General features: G+C 29.9%; 3 protein-coding genes across 3 annotated transcripts; all 3 read left to right on the forward strand.

The window, feature by feature from the left end:
- The first annotated feature begins 785 nt into the window (after positions 1-785).
- Positions 786-1,663, forward strand: LOC128390188 (ras-related protein Rab-36-like). The gene is made up of 2 exons (XM_053349866.1): positions 786-795; positions 866-1,663. The coding sequence occupies exons 1-2, from the start codon at positions 786-788 to the stop codon at positions 1,375-1,377; spliced, it is 522 nt and encodes a 173-aa protein (XP_053205841.1). The 3' UTR covers positions 1,378-1,663.
- A 6,269-nt stretch (positions 1,664-7,932) lies between these two features.
- LOC128390196 (ras-related protein Rab-34-like) lies at positions 7,933-12,414 on the forward strand. Its single transcript, XM_053349874.1, has 2 exons — positions 7,933-8,973; positions 11,136-12,414. The coding sequence occupies exons 1-2, from the start codon at positions 8,674-8,676 to the stop codon at positions 11,664-11,666; spliced, it is 831 nt and encodes a 276-aa protein (XP_053205849.1). The 5' UTR covers positions 7,933-8,673; the 3' UTR covers positions 11,667-12,414.
- Positions 12,415-12,557: 143 nt separating this feature from the next.
- On the forward strand, positions 12,558-13,918 carry LOC128390195 (phosphatidate cytidylyltransferase, mitochondrial-like). Its single transcript, XM_053349873.1, has one exon. It carries the CDS (start codon positions 12,628-12,630, stop codon positions 13,738-13,740), a length of 1,113 nt encoding a protein of 370 aa, XP_053205848.1. The 5' UTR covers positions 12,558-12,627; the 3' UTR covers positions 13,741-13,918.
- The last annotated feature ends 5,036 nt before the right edge of the window (positions 13,919-18,954 follow it).

Genomic DNA, 18,954 nt, shown 5'->3' on the forward strand with positions numbered 1-18,954 from the left:
AATTAATTTAATTCAATAATCTCCTAAAAATTATCCATTTAGCACAATTACCTCTTTCTAAATTTTGACATCAATTCGACAATTTAATAGTAAAATATTCAATGATAAAAACACTACAAGCGAGAAATTTTAAGTGACACATAAAGATACAGAAAATCAGAGAAATTATAATAGTTGATTGGTCGAAATAGATTTTGAGGTTGAGTGTTCAGCTTTTCGAAGTGCCGACATTGTGGGTAGTATTTTCTTATCCAAGGACCATGAATTTTGCTATAAGTTCAATCTATAGTAGCAGTAATCCTTGATTAATACTTGCGTATGAAAATTTGATATTCAAACACTTTTTATGAGGATTCGTGGGGTTATAAATGAAGGCATAAAAATCTTCATGATATTGACAGTAACGTGTTTCAATATGGTGAAAATTATTTAACAGTGGTATCAATCTTTACGAAACAAAAACATTTTAACAGGGATAATAAAACGATATTAATCGAATTGACATCCCAACTTTCATTATGATTTTAGGATTAAATGCTTTTATTTTGATTTATTTTAGAACGTGCTATCAAAAATCGATAGTTAATAGATACAATTCCATTTACACAGATTGTCAGGTCTTCTACAGGGCATTTTTGATCTTTTTGTACTACCTCTATTTAACTGAATATCTTTCGAGAAGTAAAAGTCACTTAAAGGTCGTTTGAAGGTCTCTATATTGAAGAAACAACTTTTCTCCAGATTTTAGTTTTAAGTCATTATTATGAAAGGAATACAATATAATCATGCTTTATGGTAAGAACGATTCAAGCCCCAAGTTCATAAGAGAAGTAAAATTTACAAATCAATTTGAATTCATATTAAGTATTGAATTTTATTACACTGGTTAATTCTTATTTTCGAGGGTCAAATGTTGCCTTAATTGTTTTCGATTTGACTAATGTCAAGTCATTACTTAATTCCCTAAATTGGTCAAGGGAAGTGTTGAAATGTACCAAGAATCCGATTATATTTCTCATTGGCTCGAAAGCTGATGCAATTTCCCCTGCAGCTCGAGAGTTCAATGAATCGGAGGCAATTAAAATCGCCGATAAATTGAAAGCTGAATACTGGTCAGTTTCCGCTCGAACAGGGGAAAATGTGATCCCATTGTTTCACCGAATCTCATGTCTCACCTTTCAACAAATTATTCGTGAAAGAATCGACGAGATGGAAGCAATTAAAACTCTACAACCATTTAATAGCTCGACAACGGTACCAATTAAATCATCGATACCATTAAAACCGACAACCAGTATTATCACACTTAATAAGAAAAAGAAAGTTTCAACAATTAAAAACTGTCTTAATATCAGAAGATTTTACAAACCTAAATGATACGAAAGTTAATTGTTACCCAACAATTAACCAGAAAACAAAATGCCAAAGAGTCAAGACCAAAAAAAAGTAAACACGATTGATTGGAATTAGGAAAAGACTCAGATTTTCAATTGCAACCGATAAAATCTCATCTAATTGTAATTAAAACGATCACAAAACACCATCAAAAAGTATATTAGTTAATTGCGATGATGTGGTTATCGACGTGATTAAACATTAATTGGTTTACTTTAAATTCATTTCTATTTATAAATATCAATCTGTGAATGGAATTACTTTACAGATTATACAGCCACGAAAAATTAGATGAGAACAAAAATTATATCAATTACGCATAAAGAGATAATTTAATCAAAATTAAAAGAAAATTTTAATTGATTTAAATGGAGAGTAACAGAAAAATGTAATCACAATTAGAAAAAAGTTATCTCTCTATGCTTATTAGGCATAATTTTTGTTCTCATCTCATTTTTCGTGGCTGTATTTATATTTCCATTGGAATCAAATTTAATTCCTTGATTCAACTGAACACCTTTCTCTTAATTGTATTAGGTAAACAACTAAGTAATGGCCAAAATTTTTTCGAGCTTACGTTTGGCTTGATTGTTAGAAAACTTTAGATTTTTGATTAATAAATTTAGTATAATTAGAGAGGTTAGATAATAAGCTTTAACATGATACATAAAAGATCATTTTATGATGATTAGTTTAATTACAATTAAATTATATCTAAAGTGATAGAATTTTTGTTTTTCGATCTTTTTTATTCGGAGGCCATTTTTTCGATGAATATTGAACTTTCGAAGATTAAAATTTAAACAAAATGTTCTTTGGATTTTCGAGCTACTATTGGATAAATTTGAACAATTAAAACGATCAAGTTCAAATTTTATTTAAATTTAATCAAAAAATCATTTACCATTGAAGAGACATTGTCTATGGAGATTTTTACATGAAAATTGATTCTAATTCAAGAATTTCATGAAAATCGGCTCTTTATGGAAAATCAATGGTAAATGATTTTTTGATTAAATTTAAATAAAATTTGAACTTGATCGTTTTAATTGTTCAAATTTATCCAATAGTAGCTCGAAAATCCAAAGAACATTTTGTTTAAATTTTAATCTTCGAAAGTTCAATATTCATCGAAAAATGGCCTAATAAAAAGATCGAAAACAAAATTCTATCACTTTAGATATAATTTAATTGTAATTAAACTAATCATCATAAAATGATCTTTATGTATCATGTTAAAGCTATTATCTAACCTCTAATTATACTAAATTTATTAATCAAAATCTAAAGTTTTCAACAATCAAGCCAAACGTAAGCTCGAAAAAATTTTGGCCATTACTTAGTTGTTTACCTAATATAACCTAATTTTAGAATTTAATTATTAATTGTTAATAATTGTAATGTATTCTCATACCTAATTGATGTAATAATAATATAATTATTGAGTAATTACAAATGATGAGTGAATTAAGTTGACAACTTTGTTGTTTTGCTCTCAAATTGTTCAAAACTAAAATCAATTAGACTGTTGAACTTGTCAATTTTAATAACAATTCAGTTGAGTTTATCGATAATTTATCAACTGAGTAATGAAGAACTCAGGTAGACTTATGATTCAATATTACTTCATAATTTCAATAAGAACTTTATTAGGTTAATCATAATGTCTTCGGTGAATAGGATTTTTTACTTAATCATCTATTCATGATCGAAGATATAAACTTAATGATTTACAATGAATTAAATCGTCTTATTTATATGGAAAAGAGAAAGACGAGAAAGAGAGAAAAAAGAAAGAGAAAAAGAAAGAGAAAGATAAAATCTTAGATACGATCTATTAAGATCGTATCTAAAAAGTCGCTATTGTTATTTTTGATTAATAAACAGAAAATTTGATTATTAATTAATTGTTAATTGTTTTCCACTGAGTAATCAAAGATATTGATTACTCAATTATTGTTACAGTAATACGAAATTAAACACAATTCCGGTCATAAAACGGGAAATTATATGTTGATTCTTGTAACTCGCTATTACTTTGTTGGCAAAACATGTTTAAACTCATACAGTCTCTTTGAAATTTTGTTGGAAGTAGTAAGGAAAAGATTGCTTCTGGCTCATAAGACATTTCTGGCTCAGAGTTGACATCTCTGGCTCAGTTGACATATGAAATGTTTCAGAAATGTTAAATGCGGGTCAATGACGTTCGATTTACAAACATAGTTAACGCTGTATCAATCTCATCTTGTTCTTTGGCTCCTGTTATTATCACTGAACCAGTGGTGTAATAAATTAATGTCACCATCTCCGTTTTGATGTATACCGCTGGATAAATCTCAGGCTCATATGTTGTATCTTGATAATTGGCTATCATTGCATGGGTGTCAAATGAATAAGGAAGGTAACTGTGGGCTGTTATGTTGACTACCTTCACGAAGATAACCGATCTCTCAGGGTAAACCTCTTGTAAACACACACCAGCCACGTTGATGTTTTTGAACCCCGTGGCGGTCACCTTACCAGAAGAAAATACCAAGAAGACACCCTCCTTCCTCCTCACAACCTCTGCATTGAACCTCTTCTTACGCTTAGAGTTGTCCACATTGATCTGTATCGGTCCGATGTTCCACAGTGATACCACATTGACTATGTCATACTTAAGCGAGGAGGATCCCTGATTCTTTGATGTTGCCATAATAGATACTCTTTATTAACAGTATAACGAGTAGACACAGAATGATGAAATTTATCACGAGTAGATGCATTTTAACTTTTAATTCATTCTCCTTCTTTCTTATATACTCCCTCTTGTTCTAGAGATGTCAACTTTGTGTGAGTTAGAAATGTATATTAAATGATAATCTGTTTCAGAGATGTCAGTTCTGATGTATACGAAATGTTGGTTTTAATATGAGCCAGAAATGTACCTGAGTTAGAAATGTACCTGAGTTAGAAATGTACCTGAGTTAGAAATGTACCTGAGTTAGAAATGTCACTTGAGTTAGAAATGTCACTTGAGTTAGAAATGTCACTTGAGCCAGAAATGTCAACTGAGCCAGAGATGTCAACTCTGAGCCAGAAATGTCTTATGAGCCAGAAGCAATCTTTTCCTTACTACTGTTGGACAATAGATGGACAAGAGACTTAAAAAATGAGAAGAAAATTTTATCATTTTATTATTGACATTTTGCTTGTTAAAGGTTTCCAAACACCATTGGACATCGATTGTTAAATTTCATAATGAGATATTCAAAGATAAAGATGCAAAATGCTAGAAAACTAAGTGACAGATAAAGAAACATAAAATCGCCGAAATTAGAATAGTTAATTGGTCGATATGAACTTTGAGGTTTGGTATTCAGCTTTTCGAAGCGCCAACATTGTGGGTATTGTTTTCTTACCCAAGGACCATGAATCTTTCTAAACGCTCGTTCTCCAGTAGCATCAAAATATCCTTGTTCAATGATTGCGTATAAACATTTAATAATCCAACGTTTCTTATAAGGATTCTTGGTGCTATAAATTAACGAATGAAGCTCTTCATAATAGTAACGTGTACCAGTATGGTGGAGAAAATTATTTATCCCGTTACCATTAATCTTTACGAAACAAAACATTTGTAACAGTGTTATTAAATCTTTGTGTTCAATAAAATGTGATAAAATTGGTTTATCAAAATTTTGGGAATAATATTCGTAGAATGATTTTTTAGTAAGAAGAATGAGTGGATTTGCTGAGCCATATGTTTCATTCACTCGCCAAAGGCAATTTTCTTCGACAAAAGCAGTGCAATTAACTCTGGGGTGAGAATACAAGTCAGGCCATTTATTGACTGGTGGTGGTCGTAATGATATCGAGTATTGAGTCGTGAACGATGTTGAAAATAGATGGAAAATGTAGTGACCAGAAAATAAACAAGAAAGAAACAAGAGTAAACCAAATTTACTTTTCATCAACAATGAAAACTTTCGGAGTCGAGATAGATCATTATTTCTGTTTTCACTTCCAATGATCGAATGTGATCGAATCAAGTATAACACTGAACTAAGAACAAACAACAACGAGATGAGTAGATAAACAGAATGATCGATGATTTCAAATGTAGATAGAATTCCTTTGTCAATTGAAGGGTCGAAGAATTTGGATAAAAGTTAATGAAGACACAATAGTCACTCATTATTATTGGATTTATAGACACATTTCTAAATCCATAGTCAAAATGACGTATATTTTCATAACGAAACAGCAAGTCATAATTTCCTGACGAGAAAACATATTGGTAACTTTCATTTTTACGGCTCTCAGGAAAAAATATGAATTCTATTGGAACGTTGCCTAAAAAATTAGACATAACGAAAAACAAAACTTTCCGATAAAGATATTCACCCGGGTCATACATAGCGAAGAAAACTTTAAAAGGATCTTGTGTGAAATTCATTTTGTCTGAACTTCGAAATCTAAATTCAAAGCTTCAATATTGAAAGTGAAGAATAAAATAAATTATGAAAGGTTCAGTTTCTCGTCAAAGATTTTGCTCCAAATTCATTTTCTATCAATTACATTAATCGAATTGACATCCCAACTTTCGTTATGATTTTACGATTAAATGCTTTTAATACTATTTATTTTAGAACGTGCTATCAACAATCGATAGTTAATAGACACAGTTTCATTAGCAAAGAGGTAAGATGAGCGTTAATGGATTAAGGATTTCAAGATAATCATCTTTTATGGTGAGAAGGTCTAAGTTTATAAGGAAAGTCTATAGCACAGTAGATGTTTTGCCGAATATCATATAATTAAGGTCTTTTACGTGCTTTTATATTAACCACGACATTATCTGGTCGACCAGAGATATTTTAGTCTAAAATTTTTAGAAATTTTTATTGTCACCTTAGCGGTGATGATTTAACATTAATACTACAGGGGAAGTACTGTAGCTCCTCCAAAAAGGAGGAAAGTCGTACCAGACGACTTGGGGAGGGAAATTACAATGAGATTGAAATGCAAAAATTCAGGTAAAGATAAACTATTAAGTGAGAATTTATAAAATAGATTAATTGATGATTATTTTGCTTATCCAAATGTCCAATTTGATGATTATAATTAGGAACCAAGGGTTGAGGTGTGATGAAGATCCTGAGGTCCGAAAATGGTTAACTCATTAGATTTGGTATGGAGAAAAGAGAAAATAATATTAGAATTTCAATCTTTTAAACAATTTTCTTGGTTATAAGTGTAAGGTGGTTTTATGGTATTAACTTGATCTACGTGATAAGATGAACAATAATAACACGAAATTAAATTTTAAATTTACAGGTAAAGTTAAGGATTTATCAGGAGCGAAAAAAGTTGAACTTTCCCCTAAAAGAAAAGTAGACAGCATTGCCATCTATGGAGTACAATCAATAACTTTTAATATTATTATGATTTAAAATAGCTTGATTGAAAAAAATTCTGATTTAAAATTCAAATATTTAAATTCTTTATATTTAAAAACAAAAAAACAAACAAACAAACAAAAACTAAACAAAATGATTGTCACCATTAGATACATTCAACCAAATGAAGGACAAGCCAATGAAGCCACCAAATTATTCAATCACTGATTTAAAATTGTATTTGAAAAATTCATGTAAACTGGGCGGTTAGCTCAGGGCCTCAGGGCGGTTGGACTATGTCCAATGGAAATGTATAAAGCATTAACCTCGGGGGTAGGTGTAATAAAGATTAACTATTAAAAGTATATTCAGACAAAATAATCAATTTTTATGTTCAGCTTTCATCTCATAATCGTCTAATTTTAAAAACCATTTAGTTCAGTTTATCGATAATTGATTAACTGGGTTATTCAAAATTAAACACAATTCTGGTCATAAAACAGGAAATTATATTAAGGTTGTCCAAAGGTAAATGCATAAAAATATAAATACAGAAATAGATTATCAATGCAGTTAATATCTTGAATCTAAAAACTTAAGTTTGATTTCTCAAATTTTATTTTAAAAGATTAACATTTTTTGTATCGACTTTCAAAAATACTAACCAATTGCTTCATATCTTTGATTTCATATTAATGAACAATAATAATGAAAATACTAACCGTTACTCATAATGTACATTAACTACTAGTAAGTAAATTAGCGTCTAATTCATTTTGATTGTTAATTGTTGATGCTAATTATTCATTCGAATATTCATTTATGTCAATACCTTAAGTATAAAAGGTGTAATCAGTTGATTAATGAAAGTATATTTTAACTGGAAAAACAAACAAAACAGAAGAAAATTAATCCAAATTAGCTTTGCTCTTTTCTTCTTCGTTAATTGTTACATTCAATTTACCAACAATTTAATGTTAAACCACAAACCAAAAAATGATTGAAGGTCTCACGGAATCATGATCATCTCTAAATGGGAAGAAACTTCAATCCATATTCATAACCTTCATGGTCGATTCAGAAAAAGGTAAATATCTACAAGAAATATGAGAGAGAGAGAGAAGGAGGGAGAGAGGGAGAGGAAGTAGGAGAAAATTGTGATGATGAAGAAATAAATTGTCAGGGTGATTAGTTGATGTATATTTAATCTGAATACTGAGACAAGTCTAATGATTAGTACCCAAGTGATGACAAATCAGCCTACCCATACATTTACATATTTGAATGTTCAACCTAGACCTTCAACAACAGCAACAGAGAGTGAAAAAACTTTGATCTGTGGGGTAACAATTAACTAAATTGTTTCCTTTTTATGATCAATTTTCTTCATAGGCTGAGAGCTTGACTAAGCCATAAATATTTTCCCATCTTCTCATTCAAAGTTTAGACTTCTAAGTAGAAGCTTCAATTTTTTTTGGTCATTGATTGTTAATCACAATTAACTCTCTCCTTCTTCCTCTCCCTCTCTATCTGTATCTTTGTCTTCATAATTACCTCAATCATCATCATCATATTCACTTATTCAATTAATGGATCATTTCTACAACAACAAGGAATCTACAATTGTTACTATTGTTTACTCTTTGCTAGAGTTTGTTTTAATTTCTCTTGTTTGTTACGCCATTTTGGATTCGCGTATTTCTGTTAGATTAAATTTCTCTTCTTCAACTTATTCAACAGGAAACATTTAATTCAAATTAATTTCTTGTGATTAAATCAATTCCCATTCTTATCTTCACTCGTTTAAACCTTAACTCTAAGTGAACTTTTTTCTTCCATTCCCTTAAGTTGAAAAACTCGAGGATCCATTGGGTTTCCTGGTCGAGATTAAATAATCATGACGATCTCTCAGGAGATCAACAGTTTCCAGGTACCTTATCGTAATGATGCCTCACCCTATGGACGTGAAGTTACCTTTGATTGGAAGGTGATTGATTATTGTGATCAACAGAAATTGTTACCTTATCAATGGACAAGATCAGCAAAGTGTATTCTTGTAGGTGATGTTGGTGTTGGAAAAACATCTCTACTTAAAAGATCATCTTGTGATGAATTTACCTTTGAACATAAGGATACCATTGGTGTTGATTTCGAGATTCAAAAATATTCAATTCTGGGCAATCAATTTGATCTTCAAGTAAGTTGACATGAAAAAATATCAACGTTGTTTTGTTAGATGTGCTAATTATCATGAAAATGGTAATCAGATTGACGATGATCAAAATTGCTGAGTAAATGTTTTCCTAAGTCTCTCATATGATTAACTTAATTTTATCACCTCTCAATTTACCAGAATTCAGGGTAATTGGAATGAACCTCCATTGTATTTATGATTACTATTAATGAGACTTTCTAATCATGATAATTATCTTGATTTGACTCATTCAAGCTTAACCAAGTTTTCCTTGAAAACAATTAATCATCTTATTAAATCATCACATTCAACTCTTAACATTAGCAACAAGTCCAATAACATTGATCATCTTCACAATACAGAGAGATAATTGTTAATTGTCTTGAATACTGATAAACTAAACTGACAATTGAAATTCAATTGCTATACAATTAAGTCAATAAAGACAAACTGAATTAACTTAATAAAGGCTAGGTGACGATTCAGTTGTAAATCGATTGTAATAATAATAATTCATTATTATTACAATTGTTATGTTGTTTTTATGATTCTAATCAAATTGAACTAGTTTAAGTTAATTGTAACAATCAATTAACTTTGATGAAACAGCATTCGATGGTAAATAATGTTAACAATTGTTTTCCAATGAAGAAAAAAAATCTTTGCTGTTTTTGGTTGCCCTTCAGGAACAATTTATCCTGCTGATTGTTCAACAATTTAATATGGTTAACTTTGATTCATTACAATTAGGAATCAATAATATTGAATAATGAATTAACTTTCTCATTGATTATCATAATATAACCATAGCAATTAGCTTTATCTTGTTATTTCTTGTAAACTTTTTTCTTAATATCAAATTTTAATTGTGATAATTATTTTCCGATAATTATTCATTAATTGTTTCATTGTTATTATCACAAGGTAATCAAGGAAAAAGGTTAACATCAAGGCTTAGGGTTGACAATTACTATGATGATGATGATTATGATGATGACGGTTAATCAAGGTTAATCAATAGCTGATAATCATCAAGGTTTAATCAACAACAATTAACCCTAATCATAAAATCCTTTACCTCTGTCAATGTCTTTGCCAATTGATCAACTAATTCTTGGCCAGTTTCGTAACAATTAAGTAATAATTTTTTCATTCTTAATCCTTGTTTTCAGTATAGTTGATTGTGTTGAATGACCTTAATCTCTTGTATCTTTCGGAGGGATTATAAGATTATCCTAATTCATCTGCCTTGTACAAAGAATGACTCATTTCCAGAGGAAAATTAATTAGCAGAATTTTGGTTATAATTAGTTAACAACAACGAGGAAACTTGAGTGAACCCAATTTCTCAATTGAACTAATCTGGTTTTTTTCTGTGAACATCAATTTCGTTGAATGTTTATTTCCCATTCATCATGTTCATCCTTGAACTTATTCAATTGAGTGAGGAAATATCCGTTTACCATGAAACTGAATTCGTTTTCCATGTTTTAATTATCCAAGTGCAATGATTAGACTAAAAATTCAGCCTAAAATCAACACAGTAAAAGAAAATCTGAAAATTAAACTTTCAGTTATCCTTCTCATCCTCTTGATTACTTAACTTGTTACGTTAATTTAACAATTAACAAAGAATAGAAAGTGAAGTTAATTTAATTTCAACACCAACCGAACAATTTAAATTATCATATTTATATTAATTGAAGAGTGAACTGAATCAAGAAGACATGAAAATAAACCTTCACTATTTAATTAGATTTCCTTGCGGTTCATTAAGTTGATGATCATGTAAACAATTTCATCTTAATCATTGGTTAGATTGTTAATCGTTTATTGAGTTGATTTTCAAGGTTATTGTTAAATAATAATAATTAAATAATAATTGAACATTAACAAGGTTTTCATCAGTTTGATAATCATTTTTAATCACGACAATCAGTTAATGTCATAACCTTAATCAATTACATTGAGTACAATAATATCTGAGTCTCTTTTGCCAATATGTTTGCCCGGCTCATTGTTTAATTACAATTACAATTGTTTCAATTGTGATGAATTAAATTTTCCCCTTAACAATCAGCTAATCAATGATCTGTAATTGGTAATTTTAATTGTTCTAATTTTAACTTGTTCTTTGTGATTTATATTTTTATCTTTCAATTTAGATTTGGGATACTGCTGGACAAGAGCGATTCCGTTCATTGGCCAGTTCCTATTTTCGAGGGTCAAATGTTGCCTTAATTGTTTTCGATTTAACTAATGTCAAGTCATTACTTAATTCCCTAAATTGGTCAAGGGAAGTGTTGAAATGTACCAAGAATCCGATTATATTTCTCATTGGCTCGAAAGCTGATGCAATTTCCCCTGCAGCTCGAGAGTTTAATGAATCGGAGGCAATTAAAATCGCCGATAAATTGAAAGCTGAATACTGGTCAGTTTCCGCTCGAACAGGGGAAAATGTGATCCCATTGTTTCACCGAATCTCATGTCTCACCTTTCAACAAATTATTCGTGAAAGAATCGACGAGATGGAAGCAATTAAAACTCTACAACCATTTAACAGCTCGCCAACGATACCAATTAAATCATCGATACCATTAAAACCGACAACGAGTATTATCACACTTAATAAGAAAAAGAAAGTTTCAACAATTAAAAACTGTCTTAATATCAGAAGATTTTACAAACCTAAATGATACGAAAGTTAATTGTTACCCAACAATTAACCAGAAAACAAAATGCCAAAGAGTCAAGACCAAAAAAAAGTAAACGCGATTGATTGGAATTAGGAAAAGACTCAGATTTTCAATTGCAACCGATACAATCTCATCTAATTGTAATTAAAACGATCACAAACACCATCAAAAGTATATTAGTTAATTGCGATGATTTGGTTATCGACGTGATTAAACATTAATTGGTTTACTTTAAATTCATTTCTATTTATAAATATCAATCTGTGAATGGAATTACTTTACAGATTATATTTATATTTCCATTGGAATCAAATTTAATTCCTTGATTCAACTGAACACCTTTCTCTTAATTGTATAACCTAATTTTAGAATTTAATTATTAATTGTTAATAATTGTAATGTATTCTCATACCTAATTGATGTAATAATAATATAATTATTGAGTAATTACAAATGATGGGTGAATTAAGTTGACAACTTTGTTGTTTTGCTCTCAAATTGTTCAAAACTAAAATCAATTAGATTGCCCAACTTGATTAAACAATTACCCTTAGAGACAATATAATTGTTCATTAACTAATCAAGTAATCAGATTTTTATATCAACAATTAAACTGTAAATATTGTATGATAAGAGAAAAACAAGTTTCTTGATCATTAATGTTTTCCAAACAATCAAAACTAATTGTTTCACAATTGAATCTTCCATAGGTTCAAAGTCATTATAATAAATCATTTGTATCATTAAATTGTTCTCAATATTTTTCCATTTAATCAAAATCTTTAATCACTTAATTCAATTTAATTTAGAATTTTGATCAACAAGTGGCTCCATCTAGTAGAATGAAACATTTCTATTAACATATGATTTCTAATTTTTTTTCCTTGTTTACATTAATTGTTTTGATTATTTTCTTAGTTGTTTTTTTCTGCTAAATTTTCATTCATAATTTGATGATTAAATGTCTCTGGTTAATTCATATTATCTGAAAAATTTACTCTCTCTCTTACCTGGTGGTTATTGTTTCGCCTTTGCCTATGGATCGGCAGTTTTTAAACAATCAGTGTCTTCCCTTGGTGTTGTTGGTCATTCTGTAAACTCAACGACTTCACCTTCCCGCCTGATTAAACCAATTAATAAATTGACATCATGGTTTTCATCATCACCATCATCATCTGAAGAGCAAGTGAAAATGATTGACATGATTGTAGTAGTTGACGATAGCCTTAAATTTCATGAGAACAATTTATCAACCAACCAGAATCACTATTCAATTTTAAAACGTTTCGGTGCAAAAGTGATTACCAATATTCAAGATAATTTTGGAGCCTCAATTTATTTTAATACATTGATTCCAATCAAAGATGATAATGGAGCTGAATGTTTACTTAAATATGGAATAATTAATCGAAAAAATCTAATCAATGATCTCTACGATTGGGATCATCTTTACACCTCCGGGCGTCTTCATAAGCCGGTGAAAATTATTCACTCACCAAGTGATGATGGAAGTATTTCCAAAGCCTTAACAATTAACCATCAAAATGCTCTCTATTCAGCTCTCCTTTTGCTCAGTGAAACTTTTACCGAGGAACAATTGTTTATAACAATAGCCAATTTAAGCTACGATGGCGATTTTCGGATGACCTTTGGTGAGGATCGTAACAAAGTGGCCAAAATAGTGAAACCAAATATTGAGAAATTTAAATCAATTTATCAGCCTTATATTGGTTCGTCCATTGAGAAAGGATTATTATCTTTTAACAGTAACCAACGAATCTATTTTCAAGATTTATCACCACGAGTTATTTGTCACAATTTAAGTTTATTACCGAAACGAGTTCAGCAAAATTTATATTTCAATTATGAAAGTCGAGGTAAACTTCGTGATTTGGATGATGTTTTAATGGCGATCGCTCAAAGTTACAAGTATTCTGATGATGTTCGTCAAGCAATTAGACAAATTGTTAGGAAATCAAGTTGGACACAAAGTGCCAAGGGTGTTTTCACCGCTGGACTGATCAAATCAATGAAATATAGTACAAGAAAATTAATTAAAATGAGTAAATCATGAAAAAAAAACTCTTAAAGAAAAGGAAAAAAGTTTCTATTTTTTTTGTAGATCAGTTAATTACTTTTTCAATTAACATTAGTCAATTATGATTCTATTGATTAGATGGCCAATCCTTGGGTTAATGTATAGTTTGATGAAAGTTAATTTAAAAATTAAATATACTGGATTTTTTTAAAACTTTTACGGACGTTTGTCTCAATATCTCGAGAACCAATGGTTAGATTTGAACGATATTTTAGATGTAGACTCTTGAATATTGAAGTAAAATGAGTTACAAAATTTAAAGATCGAAACACTTTTATATGGCCAGAATTTGGTTCGATTAAAATCAATAACATTGATCATCTAATGATTAAATTGTATTTAATCAAATTCAATTATTGTTTCATTTTCATTTTAGTCTTCGAAATATGGACCCTTCTATATGTTTGGTCTTTTCGATGAACAAATTGAAATCGATGACCAAGTTGTCAATCTTTTGAGTCAACTCCTTTCAAGAAATCAACAATCAAGGAGTTGCTGCATTGGTGAAAATTTTCTAAAGCACTGTACCAAGTATTATTTGGAAATGAAAGCAAGACGGGCTCCAAGGCCATGAATTGTTCGTAAATTCAACCAAGACGAATACAAAACGAACCGAGTAGGAAAAGAAAACACAAATTATTTGAAAAAAGTTCAAGCAAAGTTAAAAATTAATCTTCAGTTAATCTTTCTCGAAACATGAATAAAGTGACTTAATTTGATCTGATTTTCTTGTTGCCCTCACTTTTTATTCGACAAATCGGTTGAAGTTCAATTTACTTTTGGACGATTTCTGTTTAGTTGTTTTGATAAGGAATAGGTACAAGGCTATGATACATTTGGACTTGTAACCGAACAAGAAGTTGAAAAGATTTTCTGCGATTGTCTGCGTTGCGAAAGTCCAACTTTCGATAATTTTCTCTATGAGGCAAATCTTTTTAGAAAATTTTCCTTTCATTTTGCTGCGAAAAGTACCATCAAAAATACAAATTATATTTCTACAACATTCAGTCGTCTCCAGATGGATAGTGAACCAGAATATCTATTGGAATGGATCATGGAGAATTTCGATTTGACGACAAAAATTTCAGCTAACAATTCAATGTCTTGTAGGAACTGATTAGAGCACTAAGAGGATCTTGAGTGAAGTTCATCTTCTATTCGAATCTCCAAATCAAAATGTTAACAAAACTTTAACAATGAATAATCGTAAAATGACAAATCATTTCCAAAGAGAACCTATTTCCATTAACCCTAGGTTGCTACTCTATGGACAATTTTGTCCTTAGGCTTTTTCAAATGTAAACCGTCGCAATTATACTTTAGTTATATTTTCAAGGTTTTACGACTTTGTCAATTGCACCTTTGTCAATAGCTCCAGAAATTTTCAAACCAATTACTCTTTCATTTTACCTGTAATCTAATTAAAATCATTACTAGATCGGCTAAATGACAAAAATGGCATGAGAGTAGTTTTTGTTAGAACCATTGCCAAAGCTACAGAGCAATAAAAAGCTTGAATTTCATCAAATGAGGTATTTATTACCAGCCACTTACGATGAATGAAAGTTTTAAATCTCTTAATATTGTTGTCGAAATTTTTATCACCGTGAGCGAAACGAATGAAGCACAATAAATCCTTAATACGGTTTTTATCCAATTGGAAAATATCACTTATCACAGGTATAAATCCGAAAAACAGGTATATCCTTATGGCAATATAATGATAATCAGGTTCATTTAATTTCACTTTTTTTCCTTTTCTATTAATTGGATGAACTTCATCAATATTATCATCAAGAAAAGCATCATATTTGTCAATCACACCACAAGTACTTATTAATTCCATTATTATATGAAAATTGAACAATGAGATAAAAGAATACAAAATAACTTGAAAAAGGAAAACACAAAAAAAGAAAGAAAACAACCAACAAGTTTGAAAAGAAAAACAAAACTGACCGAAGATGACAAAAACAAAAAAAAAGTCAAAGGTTAGGGTAATAAAATTTTTTATTGTATTGCCACTTTATGGTTTTACTGCTGCAAAAATTCGGACTTTTTTGTCAGTAGAGTAGTTTTATTGTTACTTTTTCAGAGAGTAGCAACCGAGGGTTAAATTCAAAAGACTCTCGAATAACAGCATTAACAACATTAATTTACTAATTAAATAATTTACCTAATAAAATTTCCTAAAATATTTTTAATATGAAAAGTTGCCGATGAAATAAAAAATTTCATCATCTGAAAGCTTGTCATTGCTGAGAAAAAGTGACCTGAAGTTTCAACTTCGGACTCGATTGGTTCATTTGATGAACGAAAAATTCAATATAAAAGACAATCAATGCAAGAATGTTAAGTGATACAAAGAGCTGAATTAAATCAGCATAATTGGAATAAGTGATCGGTTCATATGCCCCATCAGGTGTAGCACTCAATTTCTCATATCGCCAACATGGTGGGTAATCTACTGTTAGATATTTAGTTGAGGCCACTTTTACCGCTCTACTCTGAGCAACACTACAATATCCTTGTTCAGCGCATGAATATAAAGACCTGATGATCCAGCGTTTCTTATTAAAGCTCGTGTTCATAGAATAGGCCAGAGAGGTCAGTTCTGTGTAATAGGAACTTGAGCTAATGTGGACGAGGAAATCGGTTCTATTCCTTTTATCGAGCTTTTCTTGGCAAAAGAGTTTAATTACCTGACTGTGTATTTCACTACTTCCGAAATGTACCAAAATTGGTCGATTAAGATTTTCTCGGAAATGTTTTGCCGCTGATTTAATTGGGACGATTGGACTTTGGTCACCGAAAGACTTATTGGCTTTTAAGAAACATAGACTATCAAAAGCAGTGCAATTAACTTTGGGATGAGAATACAAGTCGGACCATTTGTTTATTGGAGATGGTCGAAATGATATCGAGTATTGAGTCGTGAACGATGTTGAGAATAGATGGAAAATGTAATGAACGGAAAACGAACAGGTAAGAAATAAGAATAATCCAAATTTACCTTTGATTATTATGAGAAATTGACCAAATGAAGATTTCTCAGAGATAAAGTGGCCCAATCGAGTAAAATATATTACCAGTGCAAGGATAATTAGGATAAGCATGAAAATATAAATTGAATATTCGATGAACTCAAACGATGACAAGATTCCCTTGTCAATCGTACTACTTGATGAATTTGGGTAAATATTCAAGAAGACACATTCGCTACTTTCTATCACCGGGCCGAATGCCAAATCATCATCGGGTCGAAAAAAGAACGGCGTTACCTTTGGAAAAATAATGTCATATTTGGCCGATTTTAAAACGTCATCAAAAGTTTCATTATCCCTTTTATATCTTTTAGATATTCAAATTTCATAGGAACACGACTCAAGATATTCTCAAGAGTTAATTCTTCAGATAACTTTACATATGGATTGGATGGATTAAAAGACATTAGAACGTTTAAAGGATCTTGAGTAAAATTCATTTTCTAATAAAAACTTAACCAAACTAAAATCTGAACTAAAATATTCAGTTTCGTGTTTCTGGATCTGGAGATAGAAAGACAGTCGATTGAAAATGTGATGAATAATTTGCTTTTGATACTCTTTATTTTGATCGAATTGATTGTTGACTTAAATCACAGGAATATTGTCCATTTTGGAATTGTGAGATAATTAAACTGTTCTACACTTATATTAGTCCAGAGTTGTTTTTAAGAAATATCTGTAGTTTATCGTTACCATATTGTTTATGTTATTAATAAATTCGATGGTAAAAATTTACAAAGAGTTTCGAGTTAAACAACTGAGCTCATTTAATAGAAAACTAATAACAATCAAGAAATTCAACATAATCATAACGAGTTGGATGAAAGGGACAATCATTCATATCATTTCATGTGACATCATCATAAATGTATTGAGAATAATAATTTTATTTGAATAAAAAATTATTAAATTACTTTACAAATTAATGAATTGTCATCAAAGAAAACATGAAATTGTTTTATTGAATTGATATTCTGAAGTATAAACAAATAAAATAAAAAAAATCGTGATGTTTTAACAGTTTCAGGTTTACATTAAATCAATCATGTGAAAATAATGCTCATTGAACTTTTTGACGATGAAAATGAGTTTATCGATACATATATCCGAGAATTGGTACAACATTTAAATTTATGAACAAATGACTAAAACGAAAACATGTTATCAATATATTTCGGCATTTACAATAATTAATTCGACAATTAGAATCAATTTATTACTGAATTATTGTCACGTTTGAGAATGAGGCAAATTCATCTACGACTCGGCTAGATGTAATTTTGAGGTCGACTAGATGTTATTAAATCTAATAGGTTTCATGGACATTAAAATTATTGAATTTTTTATATTCTAAATGGAAATTAGATAATAAGGCATATAAATGTTTTGCTTAATCTTTGTCTCTTAATCGACTCAATACTCGATATCATTTCGACCACTTCCAATAAACAAATGGTCCGACTTGTATTCTCATCCCAAAGTTAATTGCACTGCTTTTGATAGTCTATGTTTCGCAAATGCCAATTATTATTGTATTATATGTTATTAGATTACCCACCATGTTGGCGATATGAGAAATTGAGTGCTACACCTGATGGTGCATATGAACCGATCACTTATTCCAATTATGCTGATTTAATTAAGCTCTTTGTAGCACTTAATATTCTTGCATTGATTGTCTTTTGTATTGAATGTTTCGTTCATCAAATGAAACCATCGATTCAATATCCAACATTCTTGAAACTTATATTATCAAAATTTAAATCAATCGAATATAAATTATTTCTGTTCGACGCAATTTTTATTCTCAATTAATATCGAATATGTTCAACGAATATTAATAAAAATGTAATTACAGTTGACCTTAAGCGTGAATGTGGAAGTATTAATAATTTGTCTAATTGATTTCGCTCGTCTCGAATTTTAATATTAATCTGAACTCGTTATTATCGTTGGATACCATTTTTAAATATTAATAGTTAATATTTTCTTTCATGCGTTATCTTAATCGATAGATCAATTATTAAGAAAGTTTCACGTTCTAAAACAATGATTAAACTAATCGTCTAATACAGTAAAAGACTTTGAGTTCGCAACCACTTTTTAAATACTTCAAGCAGTTAATGATAGTCAATGAGAGATA

This window comes from Panonychus citri, unplaced genomic scaffold (genome assembly GCF_014898815.1).
Source record: "Panonychus citri isolate SS breed McGregor unplaced genomic scaffold, ASM1489881v1 Contig00116, whole genome shotgun sequence".
Lineage (NCBI taxonomy): Eukaryota > Metazoa > Arthropoda > Arachnida > Trombidiformes > Tetranychidae > Panonychus > Panonychus citri.